This window comes from Haematobia irritans, chromosome 4 (assembly GCF_050003625.1).
Source record: "Haematobia irritans isolate KBUSLIRL chromosome 4, ASM5000362v1, whole genome shotgun sequence".
NCBI lineage: Eukaryota > Metazoa > Arthropoda > Insecta > Diptera > Muscidae > Haematobia > Haematobia irritans.
The window spans coordinates 107,717,349-107,743,051 of record NC_134400.1 but is presented as its reverse complement, the minus strand read 5'-3'; the positions used below and the strand labels follow the sequence as shown (position 1 = coordinate 107,743,051).

Below are 25,703 nucleotides of genomic sequence, written 5' to 3'. Positions count from 1 at the left end.
CCCGATTTGGCTTGTGGAGCCTCTAAGAGAAGCAAATTTCATCCGATCCGGCTGAAATTTGGTACATGGTGTTAGTATATGGTCTCTAATAACCGTGCAAAAATTGGCCCACATCGGTCCATAATTATATATAGCCCCCATATAAACCGATCCCCCGATTTGGCTTGTGGAGCCTCGCGTGCAAAAAGTTCATATCGATTCGTAATTATTTGTAGACTTAACTATACATAACTTTTTGTTTAATATATACCACGTATGGACTAACTCACAATTTAGAAAACGATGTTAAGAAATTTTAAGATGCCACAACCCAAGTAGTTCGATTGTGAATGACAGTCTTTCGTAGAAGTTTCTACGCAATCCATGGTGGAGGGTACATAAGATTCGGCCTGGCCGAACTTACGGCCGTTTATACTTGTTAATGGGTAATTTTAACATTTTGTACCCACCAACATAGAATGGTGATGGGGGTATAATAAGTTTGTCATTCCGTTTGTAACACATCGAAATACCGATTATATAAAGTTTATATATATATATTCTTGATCAGGAGAAATTCTAAGACGATATAGCCAAGTCCGTCTGTCTGTCTGTTGTAATCACAGTCTTCAATATTGAAGCAATCGTGCTGAAATTTTGACAAACTCGTTTTTTGTCTGCAGGCAGGTCATGTTCGAAAATGGGCTATATCGGTCCAGATTTTGCTATAGAACTCCCAATTTTGGGTCTTGGGTTTTTTATCTGAAAGGAGGTGTGCCAAAAATGGTTAGTATGGGTTCATGTTTTGATATAGCCCCCATATAGACCGATCTCCCGATTTTACTACTTGGGCTTCTAGAAACCATATTTTTTTTATCCAATTGGCCTGAAATGAGAAATCTAGAGGTATTTTAGGACCATAAAGAGGTGTGCCGAAATCGGCGAGTATCGGTCCGCATAAGACCGATCTCCCGATTTAACTCTTTGGGGTTCTAGAAACCGTAGTTGTTATCCGATTTACCCGAAATTGTAAATATACTGGTATTTTAGTCTTACAAAAATGTGAATCTGAATTATTTTTTTATCGGTCCATTTGGTAAGGCCTCCACATAGACCGATTTCACTTCTTGAGAATATAGAAGGCGAACTGAAATTGCTTGAAACTGAATCAAAAATTTCTAAAGTTTACTTCTCGTAATCATTTAAACAATGGGGGTAAAAATCTACAGATTTTAGATTTCAAATCAAGGCGTTATTTTATCGTTTTCTTGCACACTTACAAGCGAGGAATCATTAAGATTCCTCTAAAACTCAAACAAAACTGGTTCTTATAAATCTAGAATCTGATCTAGTCTTAATAGGTCAAAACTTAAATTTTAGCTTCAGGAAGTGTGCTGGTTGGACTGATCTGCTTGTCATCAAACCCCCCTGAAATTTCTCAAAGGAAACTATAATATTTGTTTCATGGTTGTGGGTATTTAAGATTTGACCCGGCCGATCTTACTGATGTATATACTTGTTTTGTTTCAAATGTTTTAAAAACGGATTAAAAATTAATAAGATGGTACAAATTTTTAAATTCATTAAATTGCAAAATCCAATCTAGAAAAATTGCGAATATTTGAAAATATTTAAGATTGAACTGTTCAGACAAGCGTTAAAACTATAAAAATTATTTATTTGGCAAAATATTATATATTTTTTTTAATTCACATCCAAAACACTGAATTCGAATCACACACACAAAAAAATAATACTAAACTAAATTGAGTTTTAAATTCTTGATTTTAGCCCAGATTTGTACTTAAAATTTTAAGTACGTCTGTACTATTTTGTACTTTAATCAAGTTGAGAAGAGATCATCTAACGAAATCAAGCTCAGGGAAGCTAAAAATGAGAAATTAGTGCTCACTGAAGTGCAAACACTCTTGTTTTTAGTTCGGAAAAAATAGAGAAAATAGAGGGAGAAAAAATATAAAGTTTACTCTCATTTGTATGCTTACAGAATACAAAGTCAGTGTTGCCGCTTGTTGAAATTATGTAAAACTAAAAAACTTCCACAAGTCAATTAACTATCCGTAAATTTCAAATGTTTATTTTCATATCAAACATAAGTTATACCTTATACACATTAGGCTTGAAATCTATAAAAAGTGAATTTTAAATCCCTTATTTATAAGGCAAATGACAGTTGAAATCTAGTTAAAGTGGATTTTGGAAGTGTAATGTGAATGAGGTTTTAAATAATTGTTTATATATTCTATAAACACTATTTGGATGAAAAAATACAATATTCCCAATTAATTACCGTTTTCAGACATATTGAAAGAATCTATGTAAACGATGATGCATTATGTTCCTATAAAAATTTTCATAAAAAAGAGCTTGGTGACAGAGTTAATAAGAAATGAATTTATATTACAAAATGATGCTACCATAAAGGACGCATAAAATACATTTAGTAATAAACTACCGATTATCAAAAAATGCCATGCGAGCTTTCGAAGTGAAAGTGAGAAACAAAAGCAAACATTTTATATTGAAGAATCAATTAATACGAACAATCTCATAATTTTATTTATTTATTAAAATCTTTCTCATAATTTAATCTATACCCATCATTCAAGAAGAAAATTGTCAAACGGCAACACTGCTTTCATCCCCTAAAACTAATATGATAATACTGCTGTACTCAAGTAAAGCTTATGTTTGTAAGAATATACCTCCTCTCTCTGTCTCTTTACTCTCTTCATAAGCGCATCATACTCGATATATGCGCCAGGGATGGAAAACATTGTATCCAAGAACTTTTCTGGACATGCATGGAACTAATTAACTTCATTACAAATGGTAAGAAATTTTATTTGGGGTTTGCTAAGAATTGGATCATTTCGAGTTATCGAACTCAGAAAAACATAAAAATTTAAATTTTTATATATATTTTTGTGAACAAAATTTTAGTAACAAACTTTTGTTTCTGTGTTTAGCAAACTATTTAATATTAAGATATTCAACAGGTAGTAAATTGCGAATATCTTCTCTCCGGTTTATGCAAATTTTTTAACAGTTAAGTTCCAAGCTGACATATAAGTATATAGGCGGGATGACTGATATATCCGTTGATTCGATTAAATGTTAGCTAACCGTGCCCTAACGGATCTTGATATAAACAAATAAACATTTTTATATTAATCGTAAGGATTTATATCTAGAAAAATTTACTTACAATTTTCTCTTTCAAATACCCTATCCTACCTCAAAAACAAGTATTTGGACAAAAGTGAGTTTGTCTGCTTTAAGGTACGATTTAATTAGCAAAAGTACGTTTTTAGTGCTACGGTGTATATTTTCCATCCCTGTTCTACTTAGCTCAGGCATTTAGACTTTTGCTTTTAGTTTCAGTTTTGGAGTCATAGTGAAAAGATGAGTGCGGTTGAAGTAAATACGGACGAAGCCCAACAGGAAGATGGAGACAAAGAATTAAAACAAATTTTAAAAACAATAAACTGTTGTGCGGCTTTCGCATACCTAAAAGGTAAGTATAAATTTAAGTGAAAGTGAGTGAAAAAATAATATAAATGTGTAATGGTACAAGTATATATGTATGTGTAAATGCATATTTTAAATTGGTATGTATGGCATGTACGTGAAATATATGTTGGTATAAATGTTTTTAGGAGATATGTTTTCTTATTTGTGTAATTGTGTACACAATAATTTATTTATTAGGAAAGATCGCTTTTTTGTTTCTAAACTTTTTTTTACCAACACATATTTCACGTACATGCCATACATACCAATTTAAAATATGTGAATAAACACAAACTCTGGTTGGCACCCACCCATGCATGCCTAAGCTTACAAAAATAAGTATGTATACACATTTTCTCAAACACAAGCCTTTTCTCGTTTTATGTTTGGTAGTATGTGCATATACATATTTTAAGTTGGTATGTATGTACGTAAAATGTGTTCGAGTTTTTTTAGCTAAGAAAAAATTGTGCGAAAACGTTTGGTACACTATTTAGAAAATGTAATATTTGTCGTATGCAGAGCAATATTTGTGTGCGCTTGTACCAATGTATATAGTGCCTTTATTTGATTCTCTCAAAGAGTTTACTAGAATTGGTCGATTTATTATTTGAAATAAGAAAGTATGAAATTAAATAGGAAATTGAAAAAATGTGAGTAATATTGAATGTGATGTTTTCAAACAATTTTTTTCATACATACGTACATACTACCAAACTGAAATATGCATGTGCACATACATCCAAACTTAAAACGAAAAGAGACTTGTGTTTGAGAAAATGTGTATACTTATTTTTGTAAGCTTCTTCATTATAGTGTATTAATGAGGCATGTGTGGATGTTTGTGTTTATTCACGCCCAAAAAGTGAACTCAACATGGAAGAAAATGTAGATTTATTTTGACAAGTTTAACAAAAAGATTTACTAATAACAGCATGATATAAATAAGTTAATAGATTTGTCTAATTAAAAATAAATATTAAACATATTAAATTTTTCCTGTAGTTTAAAAATCATATTTTGAAGGAAAAAATTGGAGTTTAAAATTGTTCAAAAGTAAAACTATTTAAATTGAGCCTGTTTTGAACTTTCGATAGCGTTAAAGACATTCAAAAATTTTTTAATTCCTATATTTTTGTATTTATATTCTTTATTATATCATATAATAATTATATCATGCTACTATAAGTGAAATAGTTTTGTTAAAATTTTAGAAATAAATCTACATTTTCGTTAATGTTCACTTTTCACTACTTAATAACAAACAATTTTTAAATAGAATATTATTTATAATTTTTATCTATGTTTTGTAGACGCAAAAATAAACAGCTCAAATTTAATTTATTTGCAAAACGAAGACATAAAGGAAGCCATTCCAGTTCTCGGACTTCGAATTGAATTTCGAGAAAAACTTTACAAATGGAGAAATGAACAGGTAACACTGGACCATTAAAAATAGCTTTATTTAAATTTGAAAATATTTCTTTTCATTTAGGTACACCACGATGAGGTACCAATGCCAATCGCGGGTCCTCAAGCGAAAGATGTCCACAAGAAGAATTGTGATTTTCGTGGGAAAAAAAATTTAAATAGGGTAAAATTAAACTATTATTTCTTACACAGAAAAAAGTAAACTGTTATATAGGAAGAATGAACAACCTGGTGGCAAAATTGCACTAAAATGTGCACCCTATTTTGAGATTTAAACAAAGCGTGTTTAAAACAAGAAAATTTAATAATTTTTTGATTTAATTTTAATTTTTTACTGTAATTTACGAAATAGAGAAGAAATAAACTAAAAGTAAAGAAAAAATCATTGGCGCAAATCATGACCATTTTAACCATAAAGTAGTGCATTCTTACTATTTTTGGAAACCGTATGAAACTTTATTGAGCCGTGCAAAATTTCGAAAAAAAAAATTAAATTTAACTAAAAACATATCATTTAACTAAAAACATGTATGTTAAATTTAGCGTTAGTTGAACTACGGACTTTTTTTCTTTAGAGCTTGGCGGACATATTATGCGAAAATGCTATTGGAAGGGCAATTATTCAATATGAACGCAAGTATCAAAGTCTGACGAAAGACTATCGAGATGAACTTATAAATATAATTGCAAGCGAGGCTGTATCTAATGATATAAAAATTAGGATTAATGAATTCACTTTGCTCCTTGATGAAATTGTATGGGTTTTGCCGTCTGAGGAATCTCTGAAGGTATATATTTTATTCTAAAATAACATATTTTTTATCGCCTTATTTTTTAATTTATTTTCTTAATATCTTAATTATGTTTATATTAATTATCACAAGAATGTTAATGACATTGAAAATGTTTTTATTTTATGTAAAGAAATTTCAATTAAAAGTTTCGATAAACACTTCAGAGCCTATGAAGTTGGTTCAGTTAAAGAACAAATTCAAATGAAAAATATCAATGAATTCAATACATTTCCAATGCATTTGTATCCCATCAATAATGGGAAAGTATATGTCAGACCCAAACATGTATACTAGCCTTTTTTATTTCATTGACTACTTATTGTATGTATATAATTTAGCCATAAAACTTTTGTTGTCAATAAAAATGTGATCTAAATTAAACGCGTTTTATTTATGGGGTTTGGATACGGGATTAAATTATACTTAAATTATGATTGTTTCCGACTTATATCGAATATATACAAAACTTAAATTAAATATTATTCTCTCTTAATTTAAGTAATTTCTCGGATTGAATTGCACTTATAAAAACTTCAAATACAATTTTTTCTAGCTTGAATTAAGTGCAGAGTTTTCCTAAATAAAGTACGATGAATGATTGAATTAAGAAAAGGTCGCTCTTAAAATAAGCAATGTGTGTACATAACTTAAGTACCTTTCATACTTAAATTAAGAACTGATCATGACAAATTTGAGACATTTTCAGGATTGAATCCAGTACTAAATAGATTGAATTGATAACTGGTTAACGTAAATCAAGAACTGAGCCGGCATAAAATAAGAATTAAGAAAGCTTAAAGGAAGCATTTTCGGGATTATAATGAAAAGAGCTTCGGGATTAATACAAGCATTATATGTCTTAATTCAAGATAGCTCAAATATTGAATTAAGTGTGGTTCGTAGCTTGAAATCAGTATTCCGTTTCTTAAAAAATACTAAATTTAAGCCACATGTACTTAAAAATTCTATACTTGAATTGAGAAATCTTAGCTTGGTGTTAGAAAAACCGTACTAGCTATACTTCTGACACCGCTGCGGCTTGAATTAAGAAATCTTTTCTTATTTTTTCTTTGTGTGCATCTTATTAAGTGATGCAAATTCAGTGCAACGTCTGTTGAAATGGTAGACATCTGTCCTATGACAAGCCCACGTTAAATTCATCGCTTCTGCGATAATTTTGCACCTCTTCCGAAAGTTGGGTAATTAAGGACTGATATAGATCAAATTTTCTGTGGATATTGGAAAACCTAAAATCACACCACATACTAAATGAAATTTTCTCCTCCGAAGGACTCAATTGTATTTTAAAATTTCCTCGCTTTTTTTGGAAATTTTTATTTACAAATGTTTATAATTTGTATCTTAAAATTTTTATTAAATAATCTTTCATATTAGGTTAATATTTCCATTTCATTGTGCAAATTATTCAGAGTATATTTCTGTTTGTATATTGCCACTCTTTACGATTTGTTTATACATGGCACACAATTTATTACTTGCAAATTTTCTAGAGAATATACAAAATTTAGAAGATTTTTAATGTTATTTACCTTTAAGTGTTATCATCACTTTACATCGGTGAACATGCTCTAATTAAATCAGAATAAAATGCCAATGAAATATTTCAAATAGTAAGGCATACATACAGTGAGCGTCAAAATAAACTACACAAAGGATTTGTTTTAGTTAAGTATTTTGAAATGTTAAGTTTTTAATTTTTAAGTTTAAGTAAAGACTTGTATACTCTATAGCTAAACAAAATAATTTTTAATAAAATCGATGATGTAAATTCTGAAATAAAAAGTATTTTGAAACAAAATTCGTATGTACAATACAATTTTGACGCTCTATTTATATGCCTTACATATAGAGAAACAAAGAGTAAATTATGGTAAAATGAACTACACTGTGCGAAAATTGATCTACATATGTTGATTTTATACCTTCCATCATAATAAGGGGTATAATATCTTTGTCATTCCGATTGTAAAACATCTAATTGTTAGTCTCAGGCCCTATGAAGTGTATATATTTTGAGTGATGAAATTCTGAGTCGATTTAGCGATGTCCGTTCGTCCGTCTGTTGAAATCATACTAACTTTATTAATGTAGATTAGATGGTATTGCCCCATATAAACCGACCTCAAGATTTCACATCCGAATTCTATGGAAGGAGCTAATTTCATCCGATCAGGTGGAAATTTTGTATGTGCTATCAGTAAATGCCCAATTTTGTCCACATCGGTCTCCATAGTCTCCTGAAGGAACAAACTTCATCCAATGAGGTTGAAATTCGATACGTGATGTCAGTATATGTTTTTTGCAATTATTTGCATGATTATTTTCATGCAAAAAATTGGTCCATATCGGTTCATAATTATATATAGAACCCATATAAATCGATCCCCATAGTTGACTTCAGGATTCTCTGGAAGGAGTAAATTTCATTTGATCCAGTGGATATTTGGCACGCAATGTTAGTATAAGCCCTCCACCAACAAACATTAGGTCGATATCGGTCCATATTTAACAGGTTGGCTGATAAGTCCCCGGTCTGACACATAGATGGCGTCGCTTGTATTAAATGCATATTATTTTTATATAGTACCAACCTTCAAATGATTCGTTTTAAATTTTGACGTCTGTAAGTCAATTAGTTTGTGAGATAGAGTGTCTTCAGGATTCTCTGGAAGGAGTAAATTTCATTTGATCCAGTGGATATTTGGCACGCAATGTTAGTATAAGCCCTCCACCAACAAACATTAGGTCGATATCGGTCCATATTTAACAGGTTGGCTGATAAGTCCCCGGTCTGACACATAGATGGCGTCGCTTGTATTAAATGCATATTATTTTTATATAGTACCAACCTTCAAATGATTCGTTTTAAATTTTGACGTCTGTAAGTCAATTAGTTTGTGAGATAGAGTGTCTTTTGTGAAGCAACTTTTGTTATTGTGAAAAAAAAATGGAAAAAAAGGAATTTCGTGTTTTGATAAAATACTGTTTTCTGAAGGGGAAAAATACGGTGGAAGCAAAAACTTGACTTGATAATGAGTTTCCGGACTCTGTCCCAGGAAAATCAACAATAATTGATTGGTATGCAAAATTCAAGCCTGGTGAAATGAGCACGGAGGACGGTGAACGCAGTGGACGCCCGAAAGAGGTGGTTACCGACGAAAACATCAAAAAAAAAAATCCACAAAATTATTTTGAATGACCGTAAAATGAAGTTGATCGAGATAGCAGAGGCCTTAAATATATCAAAGGTATGTGTTTGTCATATCATTCATCAATATTTGGATATGCGGAAGCTCTGTGCAAAATGGGTGCCGCGCAAGCTCACATTTGACCAAAAACAACAACGTGTTGATGATTCTGAGCGGTGTTTGCAGCTGTTAATTCGTAATACACCCGAGTTTTTCCGTCGATATGTGACAATGGATGAAACATGGCTCCATCACTACACTCCTGAGTCCAATCGACAGTCGGCTGAGCGGACAGCGATCGGTGAACCGTCTCCGAAGCGTGGAAAGACTCAAAAGTCCGCTGGCAAAGTAATGGCCTTTGTTTTTTTGGGATGCGCATGGAATAATTTTTATCGATTATCTTGAGAAGTGAAAAACCATCAACAGTGACTATTATATGGCGTTATTGGGGCGTTTGAAGGTCGAAATCGCGGCAAAACGGCCCCATATGAAGAAGATAAAATGTGTTGTTCCACCAAGACAACAATTCACAAAATCCACAAAAATTCATGAATTGGGCTTCGAATTGCTTCCCCACCCACCGTATTCTCCAGATCTGGCTCCCTGCGACTTTTTGTTGTTCTCAGACCTCAAAAGGATGCTCGCAGGGAAAAAATTTGGTTGCAATGAAGAGGTGATCGCCGAAACTGAGGCCTATTTTGAGGCAAAACCGAAGGAGTACTACCAAAGTGGTATCAAAAAATTGGAAGGTCGTTGTAATCGTTGTATCGCTCTTGAAGGGAACGTTGAATGTTGAATAATAAAAACGAATTTTGACAAAAAAAATGTGTTTTTCTTTGTTAGACCGGGGACTTATCAGCCAACCTGTTATATGTAACTCCCATATATCCCAATCCCCGGATTTGATCTCCAGAGTCTCGTGTTAGAGCAAATTTCATCCGATTCGGTACGTGATGCTAGTATACACCCTCAAAAAAAAATCGCTTCTCTACCATATACCCCAAACACATTTTGCTTTAAGTATATACATTTTCAGGATTGGTCCATTCAAAATATTGTTTGCATTGTTCAAACATATTATTTTCCACTTTATTAATTGGCTTAAATCCGCTGAATTAATTATAAATTCGTGAACGTGTACATTTTTGCTAATTTTACTCAAGAGAGTAAAACCCATTCTTACTGTCTTGCAAGTTTATAATGAATAACTTTTATTGGGAAATTTTTAAGTTAAAAAATAATACACATTCAAAACATTCCTTAATTTCCTTAATTTTTTCTTGCATACACTGAAGAAAAGCATGTCCGGTTCCAAAGATTTTGTATACTAATCATGTTGGTGTTGATTCCGCGTCAAATTTGAATTTATTCGTTTTTGTCAGCTTTTTCTTCATGAGCTATCAAAGTGCTTTAAAAGCGTTCTAACGACAACTTAAATTTACAAATTCAGACTCGACTTCAAGTAGAAATTATTGTATGTATCAAGTAGAATACGTCTATAAAATAAAGTGTTGAAAAACATCTTCTATTTTTGAACGCTTTTTTGGTTTGTGGTCAAGATACAAAACTCCACACATTTAAAGACTATTTCATTAAATTTAAGAATTTTTCACAATTGACCCTAGTCTAACAACATTTTCTTTCATGTAAAGATACCCATTTTTAAGTTGAATCACTTAAATATAAGGAGTTTGTCGACTTTTGGGCAAGGAATTATAAGTAAAATTCGCGTTCGTATTTTAAGAACATGAAATCTGTGGTTTCAAGACTATATTTTTTTCAGTGTACAAAGCAATTCACATCTACTATTTTAACTTAGTTATAACATAATAACTTGAGAATATTATAATAACATATAAAGGACACCATAAACGAGTCAAATGCTAATATTCCTAATAATTTACTGACAGTTCATCTAAGGAATTTGTATGGTAATAGTAGATTTACGGCCATTTACATGTAGCTCCGTTAGGCTTTAACTGCCAGTTCACAGAAAGTAAATTGCAAATATCTTCTCTCCGGTTAACTTTAACTGAAAATTTTTTGTCAGTTAAGTTCCTAACTGGCATATGGAATATAAAGGCAAGATGACAGCTTCGTCTATAAAACGGTTTAAAAGTTGGTAAGTTAACGGAACACTAACGGAGCTTTATGAAAATGGGGGTTAAAGTTTACGTTAACTTTTATGAATATGAGGAAAAAACTTTAAAACAAGGTGTATATATTTGCTGCAAAAATTCCCCGCATAATGACGGAATCGTTATTAATGTTTCAATTGAGCTTTGAAATATGTGGAAACCCTTATTCTGGCAGCAAGGCTTAGATAAAAACGCCGTTTTATCCATATTTCAATAGAAACATGTAGAAAATAAAAAAGCTAAAAGTAGCTAAACCGGTCATGAAAATAAGCCAGAACAAGTATATACGGCCGTAAGTTCGACCAGGCCGAAGCTTATGTACCCTCCATCATGGATTGCGTAGAAACTTCATCTAAACACTGCCATCCACAATCGAATTACTTAAGTTGCGGTAACGCTTGCCGATGGCAAGGTATCTTAAAACCTCCTAACACCATCTTCTAAATTGTATGTAAGTCCATACGTGGTATATATTAAATCAAAAAAGATCGATCCAATACGTATATAATTCAGTTTGAAAAAGTAGACATAAAATTTTGACAAAATTTTCTACAGAAATAAAATTTTAACAAAATTTTCTATAGAAATAAAATCTTCACAAAATTTTCTATAGAAATAAACTTTTGACAAAATTTTCTATAGAAATAACATCTTGGTAGGTTATTTTTGGCTCGAGTGGCAACCATGATCAGAGAATGAAGCCGCCGAGTCGCGCCGCCGATTTTAGCCGCCGCCGACCAGTTTCTTCCAGCCGAAGCCGCCGCCGAATATATCGACTCATCTCGACTCATAATTAGCCGCCAAGTAATCAAAAATATTGATTTAAATCAGAAAAATTTATTAATAATTGTTGTATTTTTTGTTAAAATGTTTAACTTTCAACCCAAAATCCATCAGTATCATGTTTCTATAATAGCTTTGCAACCATTTAGCTCAGAAAATGTAAATGAAATGAAAATTTGATTGTAAGTTTGGTTGTACAACTAATCTCATTACCATTCGGATTACCTCAAATCGATTTTATAATGGATAATTGTCCGCCGCCGAATAGACGAATTTATATCGGCTTAGCCATCAAGCCGCCGCCGCCGGAGGCAAAAAATTAGTGTCAGCCGCCGCCGGCAAAAATGGGTCGGCTTCATTCTCTGACCATGATTATGAACCGAATAAAATTTGAACAAAATTTTCTATAGAAATAAAATTTTGATAAAATTTTCTATAGAAATAAAATTTTGACAATGATGAAAATTTTATTATGAACCGAATAAAATTTTAACAAAATTTTCTCTAGAAATAAAATTTTGACAAAATTTTCTATAGAAATAAAATTATGGTAGATTATTTTTGGCTCTAGTAGCAACCATGATTATGAACCGATATGGACCAATTTTTGTGTGATTGGACCAATTTTGGTATGGTTGTTAGCGACCATATACTAACACCACGTGCCTAATTTGAACCGGATCGGATGAATTTTGCTCCTCCAAGAGGCTTCGGAGGTCAAATCTGGAGAATGTTTTATATGGGGGCTATATATAATTATGGACCGATATGGACCAATTCTGGCACGGTTTTTAAAGATCATATACTAACACCATGTTCTAAATTACAACCGGATTGGATGAAATTTGCTTCTCTTTGAGGCTCCGCAACCCAAATCTGGGGATCGGTTTATATGGAGTCTAAATATAAATATGGACCGATGTGGACCACTTTTTGCATGGTTGTTAGAGACCATATACCAACATCATGTACCAAATTTCAGCCGGATCGGATGTAATTTACTTCTCTTTGAGGCTCCGCAAACCAAATCTGGGGATCGATTTATATGGGGGCTATATATAATTATGGACCGATGTGGAGCCGCCTCCAAGAGGCTCCGGAGGTCAAATCTGGAGAATGTTTTATATGGGGGCTATATATAATTATGGACCGATATGGACCAATTCTGGCACGGTTGCTAAAGATCATATACTAACACCATGTTCTAAATTACAACCGGATTGGATGAAATTTGCTTCTCTTTGAGGCTCCGCAACCCAAATCTGGGGATCGGTTTATATGGAGTCTAAATATAAATATGGACCGATGTGGACCACTTTTTGCATGGTTGTTAGAGACCATATACCAACATCATGTACCAAATTTCAGCCGGATCGGATGAAATTTACTTCTCTTTGAGGCCCCGCAAACCAAATCTGGGGATCGATTTATATGGGGGCTATATATAATTATGGACCGATGTGGACCAATTTTTGCACGGTTGTTAGAGACCATATACCAATACCATGTACCAAATTTCAGCCGGATCGGATGCAATTTGCTCCTCTTTGAGGCTTCGCAAGCCAAATCTGGAGATCGGTTTATATGGAGTCTAAATATAAATATGGACCGATGTAGACCACTTTTTGCATGGTTGTTAGAGACCATATACCAACATCATGTACCAAATTTCAGCCGGATCGGATGAAATTTACTTCTCTTTGAGGCTCCGCAAACCAAATCTGGGGATCGATTTATATAGGGGCTATATATAATTATGGACCGATGTGGACCAATTTTTGCATGATTGTTAGAGACCATATACCAACACCATGTACCAAATTTCAGCCGGATCGGACGAAATATGATTCTCTTAGAGGCTCCACAAACCAAATCTGGGGATCGGTTTATATGGGGCTATATATAATTAAGGACCGATATGGACCAATTTGTCCATGGTTGTTAGAGACCATATACTAACATCATGCACCAAATTTCAGCCGGATCGGATGAAATTTTCTTCTCTTTGAGGCTCCGCAAGCCAAATCTGGGGATCGGTTTATATGGGGGCTATATATAATTATGGACCGATGTGAACCAATTTTAGCATGGTTGTTAGAGACCATATACCAACACCATGTACCAAATTTCAGCCGGATCGGATGAAATTTGCTTCTCTTTTAGGCTACGCAAGCCAAATCTGGGGATCGGTTTATATGGGCGCTATATATAATTATGGACCGATGTGGACCAATTTTTGCATGGTTGTTAGAGACCATATACCAACATCATGTACAAAATTTCAACCGGATAGGATGCAATTTGCTTCTCTTTGAGGCTTCGCAATCCAAATCTGTGGATCGGTTTATATGGGGGCTATATATAGTTATGGACCGATGTGGACCAATTTTTGCATGGTTGTTAGAGACCATATACCAACACCATATACCAAATTTCAACCGGATCGGATGAAATATGCTTCTGTTAGAGGCTCCACAAGCCAAATCTGAGGGTCCCTTTATATGGGGGCTATACGTAAAAGTGGACCGACATGGCCCATTTTCAATACCATTCGACCTACATCGATAACAACTACTTGTGCAAAGTTTCAAGTCGATAGCTTGTTTCGTTCGGAAGTTAGCGTGATTTCAACAGACGGACGGACGTACGGACGGACGGACGGACATGCTTAGATCGACTCAGAATTTCACCACGACCCAGAATATATATACTTTATGGGGTCTTAGAGCAATATTTCCATGTGTTACAAACGGAATGACAAAGTTAATATACCCCCATCCTATGATGGAGGGTATAAAAATAACATTTGGCTCTTAAAACATGTTTGAGGTGATCATATTCCTTCTCTGGTTGTGGTGAGATCAAGCCCAAGGCGTTAGCCGATTTAAATTTTAATTTTAGAGAATTTGTAGAAGTTTAAAAAAAATGTTGTTCAAACAGCTTCGGATTTAAAACATGTATGTATATCCCAATTTAGAAAGACAATTATACAGCTCCCAATAAATTTGATGGATTTCAGATAGTACCAAACATTTAAGTCTACACTGTGGTGAAGGGACCCGCCCTTTACTTATTTGGTTTTTCAAGTTTTTAGTTCGTGTAAGTAAAGTGAACGAAAAACTATTAAAGGGAAGGAAACTTTCTCATATTGGGGAAATTTTAACTAAAATATAAAAATGTCCATGAGCTGAAATAAAGTTAAATTGGCTTTAGTATCCCTTTTTTTGTTAGTGTATTTTGTACATAACAACACAGCACCTCCTTAAACAAATCGTAGTACACACAGGTTAAAACAAATTTGTACCCCGTATATTACCTGTCTGGCATATCTCTTAGAGAAGATCTTTTCTTTGGTTATCGTTCTCATAGGCGCCTACTCACACTGATCATTAGTTTGCAGACCTGATTTCCTTTACATTTTTTTTTTCTTCTTAGAAACTAAAAATCGTTCTTCTATTTTGAATTCATTAGATGTTAATGAATGTGCTTGCGTTTGTTTTAAGTAATAACGTAAATTTTTTCTCAACATTCTAAAGATACTAAATGTGTTCTATTACGTATTTCTGTGGCTGTACTAAATTTATTTTTAATACATTTCTTTTTTTTTTTCAGAATAGTTCTTTTTCAAGAAAATGACGGCAACTGTAGACAATGAGGCGGGAGCAAAAAATTGATGGACTACCAGACATACATAAATTCCTCATGAACCGAAGTTCTTTTCATTCAGTGCATTTTCATTTCATCACTACTCTTTGACATTAAAATATTACTTATTTGTAATATTTTCTTTGTTATACCCTCCACCATAGCCTTCGCCATGGGATGGGGGGTATATTAACATTGTCATTCCGTTTGTAACACATCGAAATATTGCTCTAAGACCCCATAAAGTATATCTATTTTGGGTCGTGGTGAAATTCTGAGTTGATCTAAGCATTTCCGTCCGTCCGTCTGTTGAAATCACGGTAACTTCCGAACGAAACAAGGTATCACTTGAAACTCGGCACAAGTAGTTGTTATTGATGTAGGTCGGATAGTATTGAAAATGGGCCATATCTGTCAACTTTTACGTATAGCCCCAATATAAACGGACCGTCAGATTTGGCTTACTGAGCCTCTAAGAGATGCAAATTTCATCCGATCTGGCTGAAATTTGGTACATGGAGTTGGTATATGGTCTCTAACAACCATACAAAAATTGGTCCACATCGATCCACTTTTACGTGTAGCCCCCATATAAACGGACCCTCAGATTTGGTTTGCGGAGCCTCTAAGAGAAGCATATTTCATCCGATCCGGCTGAAGTTTGGTACATGGAGTTGGTATATTGTCTCTAACAAAAATTCCACATCGGTCTATAATTATATATAGCCCCCATATAAACGGTTCTCGAGATTTGACCTCCGGAGCCTCTTGGAGGAGCAAAATTCATCCGGTCCGGTTCAAATTTGGAACGTTGTGTAAGTATATGGCCGTTAACAACCATACCAAAATTGGTCCATATCGGTCTATAGTTAAATATAGCCGACCTCCAATCACACAAAAATTGCTCCATATCGGTTCATAATCATGGTTCCCACTCGAGCCAAAAATAATCTACCAAAATTTTATTTTTATAGAAAATTTTGTTAAAATTTTATTTTTATAGAAAATTTTGTTAAAATTTTATTTCTATAGAAAATTTTGTTAAAATTTCATTTCTATAGAAAATTTTGTCAAAATGTTATTTCTATAGAAAATTGTGTTAAAATTTTATTTCTATAGAAAATTTTGTTAAAATTTCATTTGTATAGAAAATTTTGTTTCTATAGAAAATTTTTTTTTCTATAGAATATTTGGTCAAACTGAATTATATACGTATTTAATCGATCTTTTTTGATGAACATACTTACGTATGGACTTACTTACAAGTTAGAAGACGGTGTTAGGAGGTTTTATGATACATTACCATCGACAAGCGTTACCGCAACTCAAGTAATTCGATAGTGGATGGCAGTGTTTAGAAAAAGTTTCTACGCAATCCATGGTGGAGGGTACATAAGCTTCGGTCTGGCCGAACTTATGGCCATATATACTTGTTTTTATTTCTTCTTTTTTTAATGGAAGAGGCAATTCTGCCGCTCATTATCAATTGATTGGAGCAAAGGCATACCGCTTATACGATACGTTGGTGAGTGGCATGATATTTTGTTATGAAAAAACTACCACTAGCAGAATGCCTTTACACTTAAAAATATATGTCATATTTGCGCAGCATTGAAGTTGCCTTACTTTGAAATTCATTTGACTTCAATCGCACAGATAAGAAATATCACCAAAATATTTCCAATCAAAATGTTCATTGAAATTGAAATTTTTTTTAATTAAAAAATTAAAAATTAATTAATACAAATAACTTTTTAATCAGTTAAAAAAAAGGCAGCGGAAAATTTTTAGTTAAAAATTTATTTCAAACAATCAATTTTTTAATCAAATTAAACATGCAAAATCTGTTAAGAACGTAATTGATATAATAATATATATAATAGTTACATTTTTAAATATTAATTAAAAAAATATAATTAAAAAAGTAATAGAGTTTTGCAATCACCATAAACTAAATTTTTAATTGAATCAATTAAAAAATGACTTGAAATTTGAATTAATTTTTTAATCAAGCATTTTTTATGCCCAATTACAATTGTGGTTGATACCACCATTTCCATGATTGAAGACATTCCAATTAAAACAAGTATATACAGCAGTAAGTTCGGCCGGGCCGAATCTTAAATACCCACCACCATGAGTCAAATATAATAGTTTCCTTTGAAAATTCTTCGTCGTAGCGGCTTACTTGATAATATATAGAATTTCAGGCGATTTTATGACAAATATTCTTCCAAGCAGATCAGTTCAACCAGTACGTTTCCCGAAGATACATTTAAAAATTTTACCTGAAATTTTACATTCAGGGCCGGTTTTTAAGGGGGCTATATTAAAACCTGTACCGATGCACAATATATTCACGCACCTATTTATAGTGCGCACCTATTTATAGTTATAGAAAATCTAGATTTTCAGGCAAAGTGGATATAAACAATGGTTTCAAGAAGCCCAAGAAGTAAAATCGGGAGATCGGTCTATATGGGGGCTATACCAAAACATGGACCGATAATCATAATTTTCGGCACACCTCTTTGTGGTCCTAAAACACCTCTAGATTTTCAATTTCAGGCAAATTGGATAAAAATTACGGATTCTAGAAGCTCAAGAAGTAATATGGGGAGATCGGTCTATATGGGGGCTGTACCAAAACATGGACCGATAATCTCCATTTTCGGCACACATCTTTATGGTCCTAAAATACCTCTAGATTTCCAATTTCACGCAGATTTAATAATAACTACAGATTCTAGAAGCCAATAAGTAAAATCGAGTGATCGTTCTATGTTATATGGGGGCTATATCAACACATGGACCGATACTCACCAGACAAAAGACGAGTTTGTGCAAAATTTCAACACGATTGCTTCATTATTGAAGACTATAGCGTGATTACAACAGACAGACAGACGGACATGGCTAGATCGACTCAGGGCCGACCCTGAGCATTATTGTCAAAGACACTATGTGTGTACCTCGTCTTCTTCTTGGTGTTGCAAACATATGCACTAACTTATAATATACTGTTCCACAGTGTATGAAATTAATGGAAAACCCTTTCCGTGGAGATTTGAACCTGTGACTTCCATGGAAGTTGTTTTTTTTTAGAAGGTTTTGCAAATTACTAGAATTTTCAAGTTTTCCAACATTTGAATTGACGTTTTAGCACTTCATTTTCAATCGCATTTATGACTGAGTTTGCTAATGCATTCTGTTATGGTGCCAACAAACTCAGGTTCAACCCCCGGTAAAAATTAAAAATCTTTAAACTATTTGAGATTTTGAATTTTTGGATGAATGATAAAAAAAAAGCTTCAAACATAAGCAAATACTTATTTTGAAAAGTTTGCGTTTTGGGTTTAATTTTCACTAACATTTATTTTTTGAGTGCCCCCAGAATCCCTATTTTGTAACACGTATTGAAGCTGAGGTGTCGCCGAATGAGATTGAAGCATTGTTCGGTATAGTGTATCAAGTTCGAAGGAAAAATATTTGTTCTTTTTGTTTGTAGGCTACACTGATAGAAAAATTTCATAAATACAATCACATTTTTCGTTGTTGTCATGAAGTTTGAAATAGTTATGAAATATTTCATACTATTAATGAACATTTGTTGGCCTTAATGAAAATTTTTCGTTATTTTAATGAAAAACTATCGTTGGTCAAATTTTGGTGAACTTTTCTTTCATTATATACATAATATAATGGATCACCCTCAAAAGTATCAATACACGTTTTATGATAATATCTAAGCCAAAAGCTCTGCTACAATTGAATTACAGCTACATTATTATTTTTTAATTTGTTTTCTACGTGTATTAAATTTACTTTCCGTCTAATAATATCTCTTATGAATTAGTCGAGTTGCCAGCAGTTGATTGATGTGCAGTAATTGCATTTATTATAACCTAATATCGCGTGGTCAATTCTGGGTAACGATACTCGAATGTGTGGAATGACATGTTCCCATTCATGCATTAGAGAGAGGCGCTCAAAATAAATTAAAAATTTTTTAGTGGATGATGCAGATGTGCAGAACGTGTATCAGCTCAACCATTTACATTTGCAGCAGAGATTTCAGAATGATGTGGTGAATGTGTAAGTTGAGACATTGGCATGTAAATTAATTGCATATTTTGATGGTAATTTTAGGACACACATCGATGGTATTTTGAAAAAACATTTAGGCCAAAGGATTTGTGTGAGATGTACATTCCTTGTGGCTAATTCCAAATGGTTGACAAGAGAATTCTATAAATTTACAAATGGAGTTTTTTTTTGCAAAACTAGGCAATACACAGAAAAATTTTTTTTGATTCAATCACGAAATTAATTGATCCAATTATTATACCCTCCACCATAGGATGGGGGTATATTAACTTTGTCATTCCGTTTGTAACACATCGAAATATTGCTCTAAGACCACATAAAGTATATATTCTGGGTCGTGGTGAAATTCTGAGTCGATCTGAGCATGTCCGTCCGTCCGTCCGTCTGTTGAAATCACGCTAACTTCCGAACGAAACAAGCTATCGACTAGAAACTTGGCACAAGTAGTTGTTACTGATGTAGGTCAGATGGTATTGCAAATGGGCCATATCGGTCCACTTTTACGTATAGCCCCCATATAAACGGACCCCCAATTTTAGCTTGCGATTGCTCTAAAAGAAGCAAATTTCATCCGATCGGGCTGAAATGTGGTACATGGTGTTAGTATATGGTTTCTAACAACCATGCAAAAATTGGTCCACATCGGTCCATAATTATATATAGCCCCCATATAAACCGATCCCCACATTTGGCTTGCGGAGCCTCAAAGAGAAGCAAATTTCATCCGATATGGCTGAAATTTGGTACATGGTATTAGTATATGGTCTCTAACAACCATGCACAAATTGGTCGATATCGGTCCATAATTATATATAGCCCCCATATAAACCGATCCCCAGATTTGAATTCCGGAGCCTCTTAGAGGAGCAAATTTAATCCGATCCGGCTGAAATTTGGTACATGGTATTAGTATATAGTCTCTAAGAACCATTCAAAAATTGGTCCATATCAGTCCATAACTATATATAGCCCCTATATAAACCGATCCTCAGATTTGAACTCCGGAGCCACTTGGACGAGCAAAATTCATCCGATCCGGTTGAAATTTGCAACGTGGTGTTAATATATGGCCGCTAATAACCATGCCAAAATTGGTCCATATCGGTCTATAGTTATATATATGCGATCCCCAATCACACAAAAATTGGTCTATAACGGTTCATAATCATGCTTGCCACTCCACCGAAAGAATTTTCTTCGTAAAAATAACGAAAAATTTCGTTAAAAGTACGAAATTTGTCATTGTTTTACAACCAAAGAAACTTTTCATTAAAAGTACGAAATATTTCGTACTTTTTACGAAGAAAAGTTCTTCCAAAATTTTCGTAGTTTGTAAGAAAAAAATTCGTACTTTTTATGAAGAATCTTCGTACTTTTTATGAAAAATCTTCGTACTTTTTATGAAACAATTTCGTTCTTTTTATGAAAATGTTTCGTATTTTTTTTCTGAAAAATGTTCGAACTTTTAGAAAAAAAATTATAGTCGAAAGTTCATTTGGTTGTAAAGGGTGATTTGTTAAGAGCTTGATAACTTTTTTTTAAAAAAAAACGCATAAAATTTGCAAAATCTCATCGGTTCTTTATTTGAAACGTTAGATTGGTCCATGACATTTACTTTTTGAAGATAATTTCATTTAAATGTTGACCGCGGCTGCGTCTTAGGTGGTCCATTCGGAAAGTCCAATTTTGGGCAACTTTTTCGAGCATTTCGGCCGGAATAGCCCGAATTTCTTCGGAAATGTTGTCTTCCTAAGCTGGAATAGTTGCTGGCTTATTTCTGTAGACTTTAGACTTGACGTAGCCCCACAAAAAATAGTCTAAAGGCGTCAAATCGCATGATCTTGGTGGCCAACTTACCGGTCCATTTCTTGAGATGAATTGTTCTCCGAAGTTTTCCCTCAAAATGGCCATAGAATCGCGAGCTGTGTGGCATGTAGCGCCATCTTGTTGAAACCACATGTCAACCAAGTTCAGTTCTTCCATTTTTGGCAACAAAAAGTTTGTTAGCATCGAACGATAGCGATCGCCATTCACCGTAACGTTGCGTCCAACAGCATCTTTGAAAAAATACGGTCCAATGATTCCACCAGCGTACAAACCACACCAAACAGTGCATTTTTCGGGATGCATGGGCAGTTCTTGAACGGCTTCTGGTTGCTCTTCACTCCAAATGCGGCAATTTTGCTTATTTACGTAGCCATTCAACCAGAAATGAGCCTCATCGCTGAACAAAATTTGTCGATAAAAAAGCGGATTTTCTGCCAACTTTTCTAGGGCCCATTCACTGAAAATTCGACGTTGTGGCAGATCGTAAGTCTATTCATGATGAAATGTCAAAGCATACTGAGCATCTTTCTCTTTGACACCATGTCTGAAATCCCACGTGATCTGTCAAATACTAATGCATGAAAATCCTAACCTCAAAAGAATCACCCTTTAGTTGCAAGTGTGAAAAATGACATCACTACTTTACATCTTAAGTTTTTGAATAATTTTTAGTTTTATTGCTTCACTTTTATTCATAGCGCGCTATCACCCAAATGAGAAGTAGCATAGACTTGCATAAAAAATAGAATAAACGAATACACTCAAGCACATTATAAATGACAATTAAATGAATTAAATACGGAAATTTTACAACTTCAATGAAACTTCTTCGTTATTTCAAAGAAAATATTTCGTACTTTTTATGAAGAAATTTTAACGCAGAAGTTTCGTAAAATATTCGTAAAAACTTCTTCACAAAATTCATGAAATGTGAAGAAAGTTTCGTTAAAAGTACGAACTTTTTACGAAGAAAAGCTAATGTAGAATGTTTCGTAGAAGTTTCGTATATTCGTAAAATGTTCTTCATAAAATTTACGAAAATGAATGAAAATTTCGTTATTTTAATGAAGAATTCAGGAAGAATAGTTAATGAAGAATTCTTCGTAAAATTAACGAAGAGAATTCTTTCGGTGTCGAGCAAAAATAATCTAGCAAAATTTTATTTCTATAGAAAATTTTGTCGAAATTTTATTTCTATAGAAAATTTTGTCGAAATTTTATTCCTATTGAAAATTTTGTCAAATTTTATTTCTATAGAAAATTTTGGCAAAATTTTATTTCTGTAGAAAATGTTGTAAAAATTTTAATTCTATAGAGAATGTTGCCAAAATTTTAAATCTTTTGAAAATTTTGTAAAAATTTTATTTCTATAGAAAATTTTGTCAAAATGTTATTTCTATAGAAAATTTGTTAAAATCGTATTTGTATAGAAAATTTAGTCCAAATTTTACTTCCATAGAAAATGTTGTCAAAATTTTATTTTGTCTAAATTTTATTTCTATAGAAAATTTTTTCAAACTTAATTATATACGTATTTAAACGGCTATTTTAACTTTAATATATAGCACGTATGGACTACGTGGTATATATTACGGTATTAGAAAGTTTTAAGAGACCTTGTCATCGGCAAAAGTTACCGCAACCCAAGTAATTCGATTGTGGATGACAGTCTTCAGTAGAAGTTTCTACGCAATACATGGTAGAGGGTTAGGTTAGGTTAGGTGGCAGCCCGATGTATCAGGCACACTTAGACTATTCAGTCCATTGTGATACCACATTGGTGAACTTCTCTCTTAACCTAACCTAACTTATGGTGGAGGGTACATAAGCTTCGGCCTGGCCGAACTTACGGACGTATATACTTGTTTTAACTGACGTACTCATCTGAGCTTGATTAAAAGGTAAATTGTATCAATTAATTGTTTAATTAAAAATTAAAAAACATGCTCATTCATTAACCTAATTGACTTTATGCTTCTAGTTTGATTGAAAAGTTAATTGTATTAATTAATTATTTAATAAAGCAACGTTTTCAGCTTCAATTAGCTTTTTAATTGGAAATATTTTGGTGACATTTTTTCTGTGTGTATGGTTCAATGTTCCGCCAGGCCGAATCCTATAAACCCTCCGCTTGCTTACAAAAAGACCTACTGAAGACTGTCATCAACAATCGAATTTCTTTCTTCCCTTTTTTTAATTATATCGAGAAATTCGGAAATAATAACAAATTTTAAAATAAGTTTAAATTTGTTCGAATTGGCTACATTTGACACAAATTATGGTCAGACCGACAAAGCCATCACACGCTGCATGAAAGTGGCTCTGCGGTATTTTGGACCATTCCCTGCGAGTCTTGAGATGGTGCACACTTTGGTATTTTTTAAAGCAAACCTAACTCTTCAAAATGCCGCAGGTGTAAAAATCTAATAGATTTTAGTGGCCATACCAGAAAGTTACCCAAAATAAGTTACACAAAAAACCACTGTATGTCGCTACAACTGACCAGCAAGAAAAGCGTCGTCAAAAATGTAGTGAAAAAGTTCTTTTGGGATACGGGAGTGGTACCAAATCACACGGACGGATGTCCATCATCTCAACAGCCGTTGCAAAGAATTTACATCACTTCTTAATGTGAATTCGGAATTCAATGTTTTGGATATAAATAAATTTTTTTGATATTTAGCCAAATAAGTAATTATCATAATTTTTTACGGTTTTTATTGCATTCTAACGCTTGTTTGAAAAATTTGATTTCAAATATTTTGAATGATTCGCAATATTTCTAGAATTTTTTTTTGACAAATTTTAAATAATTTGTATCATTTTATCAATTATTTCTTTTTTTTAACCAGTTAGAAACAAAAAAGTTACAATTACCCATTAAAAATATGAGAATAAGAACGAGCTATAAAAAATTTTATAATAAGAACTTCTTTTATAGTTAAAATAAAGAACATCTTTGCGAGACCACTTTTGGAAGTCCTGTTAAAGTTGTGCCTTTAGAGCAACATCCAAATTTGTTTTGAGTTTTGTGATTTCCATTTGCTTTGGTTTACCCTCAGTCACACATATGTCACAAATATTGTCTATCAGATAAATGTTCTTATTCTCATTTCCCTTTCTCAAGTATCTGCATTGAATATTCCCCTACGAATTCCATATGGAAGTTTCCCTATTTTAAATGGATTGAGGAAAGCCAGTGAATATAATGATGCTGATGAAGCAGTAGTTTCTGATCAACAGGCAATTTCAGGATCATCAATCATCATTAAATTGTCAAATTATGACACTGTTGTAAAAATGATGATAAATCCTTTACAAAAAAAGGATGTGTTTCAAATCATTTTAGTTCAATCAGTTTTGGTTTGAGTTATCATTGCCTGATTTAATTTCCAATGAATGCGGGTATGGATTGAATGAGGATGAATATTAAATACTAGAAATAGTTGAAAAAAATTTCATGTTTAGTTTAAAATAAAAAACCTGTAAAAAGTGTAATTTAATGTAATTGGAAAAAATATGTAAAATATTTTAACAGTTAACAAATATGTCTACATTAAATTAAAGAAAAAATATATTCCTCCCAAACGAAATTCCCTTTTGTAAATTAAAATACAAATAAATATACTTATTTGAACATCATACCAATGATTGCCTCCCATCGGTGCCATTCTATTTTAGAGAATAATTTTTAAAGACAAAAGAAATATCGCTTCGTGATGTGATGAAACTATTTTCCAGTGTAAATGCATATAAAACTTACCAGGACCTGGATATTAGGTTTTTACAGTTTCGAATTACCTAAAAAATAAAATAATTAATCATTTAAAAATTTTTCATTTCACATTAAAAAAAATTAAAAATTTTATGGAAATTATTGCCACATTTTTAATAGTTTCCCTTTAAAGAAGTTAGCGGCTAGCTATATTGTCTATCGCTATTGATCAGTCTTTTACAATTTCTTATCGCAGTAAATGCTAAAACCTTTAAAAAATCATCAATTTTTGATTTGGGCTCGCAATATAAAATAAAAGTTCTTAATAAACGTGTTTGCCACAAATTAAAAATTCCAAATTCCAACTTGACTTCATAAACCGTAATTCCTTATGAGTTATGATTTATTGATTTTATAAACACTTTAAATTGATATACAATAAAAATTATATTCTATGAACAAATGTTGACGTTAACTAAAGGAAAATGGACCAGACGACACTGAGGAAGCAGTATCAAGCAGTGTTGCCAAATACTTTTGACTA

General features: G+C 32.8%; 1 protein-coding gene across 1 annotated transcript; it reads left to right on the top strand.

The window, feature by feature from the left end:
* The first annotated feature begins 3,379 nt into the window (after nt 1–3,379).
* Nucleotides 3,380–6,046, top strand: LOC142236284 (uncharacterized). Its single transcript, XM_075307547.1, has 4 exons — nt 3,380–3,514; nt 4,824–4,945; nt 5,006–5,104; nt 5,517–6,046. Exons 1-4 carry the CDS (start codon nt 3,403–3,405, stop codon nt 5,745–5,747), a joined length of 564 nt encoding a protein of 187 aa, XP_075163662.1. The 5' UTR covers nt 3,380–3,402; the 3' UTR covers nt 5,748–6,046.
* The last annotated feature ends 19,657 nt before the right edge of the window (nt 6,047–25,703 follow it).

What these genes read in the sequence shown, in the direction of transcription:
- LOC142236284 (XM_075307547.1), top strand. Translation starts at nt 3,403, where the DNA reads ATGAGTGCGGTTGAAGTAAATACGGACGAAGCCCAACAGGAAGATGGA. An exon ending in ACAAATGGAGAAATGAACAG is followed by an intron (nt 4,946 to 5,005) that starts GTAACACTGGAC and finishes CTTTTCATTTAG; the next exon opens with GTACACCACGATGAGGTACC. An exon ending in GGAAAAAAAATTTAAATAGG is followed by an intron (nt 5,105 to 5,516) that starts GTAAAATTAAAC and finishes TTTTTTCTTTAG; the next exon opens with AGCTTGGCGGACATATTATG.